We start from the raw sequence: 5,976 nt of genomic DNA, 5'->3' as shown, positions 1-5,976 counted from the left end.
ACAGCACTGGGCAGGGTCATCCCCTGTGAAACTCCCGGCCACAAGGCAATCGAGCGTCCTTGCTGGGGAAGGGGGGACACTGCAGCCCCTGCCCCCCCCCATCCCAGGGGCAGATCCCTCCAGGGGGCAACCCTGCTCCTGCCGCTATAGCCATGGATGATGTTGCCCTGTGGAATTGCCAGCCACAAGGTGCCTGGCTATCATGGCTGGGGGTGCGGGGCCCAGCTCTTACTGCTGAGGAGCTGCTGGAGGCGAGAGAAGCCACTCTGGGTGCCCAGGAGAAGGCTGACGAGGATCCAGGTGAGCCCAGCGGTGAGGACGATCACCACCACGCGCAGGGGGCCTGGGGGGAGGGAAGGAGGGGATCAGAGCCGGGGCATAGGGTTAGGGGCCCCCCTCAGTGCAAACCTAGCCCCAGCATCCAACCCTCCACCCCACTGCCCACACCCAGCTGGTACGCCCCTGCACCCACACCACCCCCCCAGCTGGTACGACCCCCCCATCCAACCCAGCCCCCGCAGTTGGTACGACCCCCGCACCCACACCAGCCCCCCCCCCGAGCCTCTCACCTGCCAATCTCATGGCACCATCCAAGGGGCCCCTGGGAGGGGGAGTCTAAGCCCAGAGGAACCGGAGCTGGAAGGGAAGTGACGGGTCCGTCAGAGTCCAGAACCGGCCCAAATCCTGTGACCCTCCCCTCTCACCTGCCCCACCGCCCCCGCATCCCCCGAGTATACCCTCACACCCCGCTTCCCCCAACAGCCCCCCATCTCCCCCAGGGTACCGCAGCCCCAGAGTCCCCCATAAACCCGATACACCCTGTGTGCCCCCCATCGCCCCCCCATACTATCACACACCCCGCCTCAGCCCCCCCCGCCAGCCCCCCAATCCTCCTGACCCCCGGGCGCTGCTCACTTGGCGGCTGCGGCTCCGGCGGACCCCGGCCCGGAACAGGGAGGAACCGAGCGAGCCCCAGAACCCGCCTCTAGATCCCCCCGGCCCCGCCCCCGGCCCCGCCCCCCGCCTATATCCATCCTTCGGCTCCGCCCCCGCTAGGACCCGCCCCCCGCCTATATCCATCCTTCGGCTCCGCCCCCGCTGGGATCCGGCTCCGCCCCCCGCCTATATCCAGCCTCTGGCTCCGCCCCTGGCTCCATCCCCCGTCTTTATGGACCCCCGGCTCCGCCCCCGCCCGTGGCTCCGCCCCCGCCCCGCTGGGACCTGCCTCCGGCTCCGCCCCCCGCCCCGCTAGGACCCGCCTCTGGCTCCGCCCCTCGCCCCTCTAGGACCCGCCTCCGGCTCCGCCCCCCACCTATATCCAGCCTCCAGGTCCGCCCCTGGCTCCACCCCCCGCCTATATCCACCCTCCGGCTCTGCCCCCGCTGGGATCCGCCTCCGGCTCCGCCCCCCGACTATATCCAGGCTCTGGCTCCGCCCCCGCCCCGCTGGGTCTCGCCTCCGGCTCCGCCTCCCGCCTATATCCAGCCTCCAGCTCCGCCCCTGGCTCCATCCCCCGTCTTTATGGACCCCCGGCTCCGCCCCCGCCCCTGGCTCCGCCCCCGCTGGGACCTGCCTCCGGCTCCGCCCCCCGCCTATATCCACCCTCCGGCTCCGCCCCCCGCTCCTGGCTCCGCCCTCGCCCCCCGCCCCACTGGGACCCGCCCCGGCCTCGTCCCCAGAGCCCAGCTTGCCCCTCATTGCGAGGGGCGGGGTCTGGGGCAGGTGGGGCAGATTGGAGTTCCCAGTGGGGGCACACAGAGAGGCTGAAATGGGGGGGGGTCTGTTAATTAGTCCGTAATTATAGCCGGCCGGACAAGTGGTGACAAAGTGGGGGTCCTCTAGGGCAAGTGGGGGCTCTTCCTGTGGGAGGATGGAGAAAAGTGGGGGGAATCTCTCCCTCGTGGAGGGGCCCAGGACACCGGGGTCCTATTCCCAGGAACAGCCCCATGGGCCCATCTAGCCAGTGTCCTGGCTGCCTTAATGCTGTGATGCCCCAGCAGAAAATGTATGAACCTTGGAAATGTGGGGAGCAAGCTGTTCACATGCCTCACCCCAGAAGTGGCTGCATCTCAGCACCGGGAAAAGAGTCTCCATATAACCAGCTCCTGTGCCCTGCCATGGGGGGACGGCGTGGCTCAGCGCTGGGCAAGGGATCACTGTATAACCAGTCCCCGCCCCACCTAAGAGGAGCCGCGAGCCAGTGCTGGGCGAGGGGTCCCCGTATAATCAGACCCTGCCAGAGCTGGCCACATCTGAGTGCTGGAGTTTGAGGGTTAACCGACACACGCACACACCCTGCACGCCCCAGATGTGTTGGTGCGCTTTTTTTTACCACCTCCTATTCCTCTAAGGGCTATGGATATGCCCCGACCCACATGGGACCCAGTCAAGCCCTAGCCCTCAGTGCTGTCCAGTGGCAGGGAGTCCCACCGGCTCTCGGTGAACAAGCTACCTCCCTCCCCCATGGGCAGCAACCACCCCCCCCTTTCCAGGTGGCACTTTAGCCTGTCCCCTCCAAGGGAAAATAAATTGCAGCCTTCTCCCTCCATCTCCATACCAGGACTCCTGGGTTCTCGCCCCCCTCTGGGGGTGCAAAAGTATTTCTTCTATGGACGTGGGGCTGGGAGACGCTGGCAGCTCTGAGCTCCTCTTCAACCACCGCCGAGCCGCTCTGTGCCCGGCAGAGGGCGCTGTCGTATCAGCCCGGAGACGCTGGGGCGAGGCCCTGGGGCGCTGACATTTCTGCTGGTTTTCCGGCCCTGGTGCGGGAACCCAGGTGGGAGCCTGCTGGGTCCTGGTATAAACAGCCCACCCCCCGCTCCCCTCCCAGAGCTGGGGAGAGAACCCAGGAGTCCTGGCTCCCAGCCCACCCCCCCATTGGCTTAGCCAGCCGCAAGTCACTGTGCATCAAGCGATTAATGTGCTAAAAGCCCCGTGGATCATAATTAATCTTTAGGAACCAGGGTTTGCGCTTGCCACAACTATCTCCCCTCCCCCATCCATGTCAGGGGAGATTTATGGGGCGGGGTGGGGGGGAGAGGAGCAAGGGATGGGTCTGGAACGTGTCTGAGGTTTGCATTGCAGGCGAGCGGTACATCCTGGGGGTGGGCATGGACGTGCCTCCCCCCTGAGCCCCCAATCCAACAGCCCCACCAGCCATGCACCCCTCTGCTCAACCTCCCCTGCCCCCATCCCCCCCACCACCCTGCCCATGTCTCCCGGCACACACACACACGCACCACCCCTCCGGCCCTGGGAGAGGCAGGGACCCCCCCGAGAATTGTTGGAAAAGGACCCACAACAGTACTCAGCATTTCTGCTGCATCTTTGTGATATCACAGTGCTGGGCCTGCCTTAATGAGAGTGTGGAGAGGGGTGTGGCTGCAGCCCTCCCTCACCCGGCAAACTGAGGCACTTGGGGCTGATGTATGAAGCCAGCCCCCCCTCCCCCCCATACACTGCAACCCACTTCCCCCCAGAGCCAGGGAGAGAACCCAGGAGTAGCTTCTCGCCAGGCCCCAAGGTTGTGTTATTAGCTGGGGCCTTGGCATGGCTCAGGCAGGGTGACATTAACGATGCTGGAACTGTTATTAATGGGGCTGGGGTCTGGCTGAGTGAAGGGGCTAATGAATAGGGCTGGCACCATGCCAGGCTGAGCGGGGAACCAGGAGCATAGCCAGGGGCCAGAGCCAAGCCAGCGCCCTAGGGGAGAAAGGCCCCAGTGCCCCATTCCCAGCCCCCTGAGCCAGCCAGAGTTTGAACCCATAATCCCTGCCCAGACCCCCCCCATTTGGGGGTAGGTCCCTCTCCTCCTTATAGGATCCTGGCACTGAGCTGAGGACACCTCCCCCAACCCCCCAATTCCTGTTATCCTGGGGGGAGGGGTTGTTTGGCACCACCCAGCTACCAGCTCAGCCCTGCCTTGCCCCACACTAGCCTGGTTCCTCCCTGGGCCACCCTACCCCCCGGTACCGGATTTATGGTTCCGCCACTTGTTCCCACAGGGTTTTTTTTGAGATTGGAACGTTAAAAATGCCTTACGAGGCCATTAGCTGAGGGTGGGCTCTGGTGAGGCTTTCAGGAAGCAGGGGACCAGAGCTGGGACTCCCCCACTGGGTGCAATCCCCCCCCCATTATATGGGTCCCACCATCTGTACGGGGTCTCCCCAGTGGGCCTGGGTGTGCAAAGGGCCAGGCTGGGGCAGCGCCCACAGCCCGGGCTGGCGAGGCCAGTCAAGGCCTGTGTCAGGAGCAGCCGTGTCCCCCCACCAGACATGCAGCCACTGCTAACCCTCTGCCCCCCAGCTCTTCCCCGTCCCTGCAGCCTGAGCCACAGCCCCCATCCCAGCCCTGCCCCCATCTCCGCTCCTGCCCCACAGTCCCTGGCCTCCCAGCTCTTCCCAGCCCCCCAACTGATCCTGCAGCCCCCCATTGCTCTGTTTCTCCCCCCCTTACCCCTGGGACTGGGCACGCACGTTGCTCTGTAGAATTAACCTCAAGGTTTTGGCTCCAGCAGCTGATACCCCCCTGCGTCACCCCCAAAACGCCACCTTGCTGCTGGGGTGCAGCATCAGCTGCCAGTAACCCTGCTGGAGCTGCCGAAACCAGGCCCTTTGATGTGATTATCCTCCTGCCTGACCTGACAGCCAGAGCTGGGGGGTGCTGGGGAGGCAGGGAATGGGGCAGGGGGCTGGGCAGAGGAAGTTCTCCCTTGGCAGGCAGGGCTGGCGGGGCACCGTGGGGCAGGGAGCGGGGTAGGGCACTGGGCAGGGGACATTCTCCCTTGGCAGGCAGGGCTGGGTGCTGGGGAGGCGCCGTGGGGCAGGGAGCGGGGTTGGGGGCTGGGCAGGGGATGCTCTCCCCTCACAGGCAGGGCCGGGCACCAGGGGGTGCTGTGCTGCCCCGCCCTGTCTCCCAGCCAAACTGTAAACTGGGCTTTCCCTGCTTAGCAGGAGCCTGGTTAGGCAGCTCCAACTACAGCTGACAGGTGTGGGGGGGGGGGGTCCCAGGGGAGCTCCCCCTCCCCCCCGCCTCTGTCCATTAACCTCCCATCAGCTGCCTGGCCAGAGAGCAGATGAATAATTAATAATCAACAGGCACAGATGGTGCAAGCTCCAGGGGGAGCCCAAGGCAGGGCTGGCAGGGGCTGCGGGTCGGGAGCGAGGGGCACCGGCGGGGCTGGGGGGAGCCCAGGGCCGGGCTAGCAGGGGCTGTGGGTCGGGAGCGAGGGGCACCGGCGGGGCTGGGGAGAGCCCAGGGCCGGGCTAGCAGGGGCTGCGGGTTGGGAGCGAGGGGCACCGGCGGGGCTGGGGGGAGCCCAGGGCCGGGCTAGCAGGGGCTGCGGGTCGGGAGCGAGGGGCACCGGCAGGGCTGGGGGGAGCCCAGTTGGGAGTGAGGGGAATGGGGGCCTGGCTTCATTTAAATCTTCCTTTAATTCCCCCTCCCCTCCCAGAACTGAAGGCCCATCACTTATTCATCCAGCTGCCTCCACGGCATCTTTCACCTCCCACCCCTCCTGCCTCCTGAGGCAGATGCCAGAGTGGGGCCGGGCACAGGCCCCGAATCCCTCCCGCCCCATCTGAGGCAGAGTGAAATTTCCGCCCTGACCCATCCCGGCTCCAGCAACGGCACCAGCAAGCAGCTCCTCCTGGGAGAGAAACTGCCCCTCTTCCTGCCCTCAGCAGTATTAGCGGGGAAGCCCTCGCCTCCTGGGTCCTGGGCCTGTTCTGTTCTTTTCCTGTTGTCCAGTGGCAGGCAGTTCCACGGGCTGGTCGAGCATCACGCTTCAGTCAGATTTGGACAGCAGCCCTCATGCTGGCGTGCGGTGTTAGAACTCTCCCCTCTAGCCCTGCTCTGTTGGGGGGGGTCACTGACGGGGACACCCCAATCTCCGTCAGGGGGGATGTCTGTGCAGCACCCCCTGCATGGTAGATGAGCCCCCCCAACACAATGATCCAGTTCCGGGGGGGGAGGGGG

General features: G+C 65.6%; 1 protein-coding gene and 1 long non-coding RNA gene across 2 annotated transcripts in view; both read right to left on the bottom strand.

The window, feature by feature from the left end:
- Positions 1-20, bottom strand: part of SLC10A3 (solute carrier family 10 member 3) — a 1,346-nt gene extending 1,326 nt beyond the window's left edge. The window contains exon 1 of the mRNA XM_073321323.1: positions 8-20. Within this exon, the coding sequence (XP_073177424.1) occupies positions 8-20 (13 nt within the window). The remainder of the gene's footprint in view (positions 1-7) is intronic.
- Positions 21-23: 3 nt separating this feature from the next.
- Positions 24-1,001, bottom strand: LOC140902157 (uncharacterized). Its single transcript, XR_012156019.1, has 3 exons — positions 916-1,001; positions 570-636; positions 24-343 (listed from the first exon to the last, which is right to left on the bottom strand). It is a non-coding gene; the product is annotated as an uncharacterized lncRNA (long non-coding RNA).
- Between the last annotated feature and the right edge of the window lie 4,975 nt (positions 1,002-5,976).

The sequence above is a fragment of the Lepidochelys kempii genome, chromosome 23, assembly GCF_965140265.1.
Source record: "Lepidochelys kempii isolate rLepKem1 chromosome 23, rLepKem1.hap2, whole genome shotgun sequence".
In the NCBI taxonomy this organism is placed as follows: Eukaryota; Metazoa; Chordata; order Testudines; family Cheloniidae; genus Lepidochelys; species Lepidochelys kempii.
Note: the sequence above shows the minus strand (reverse complement) of the source record. Positions and strands in the feature narration are given on the sequence as shown.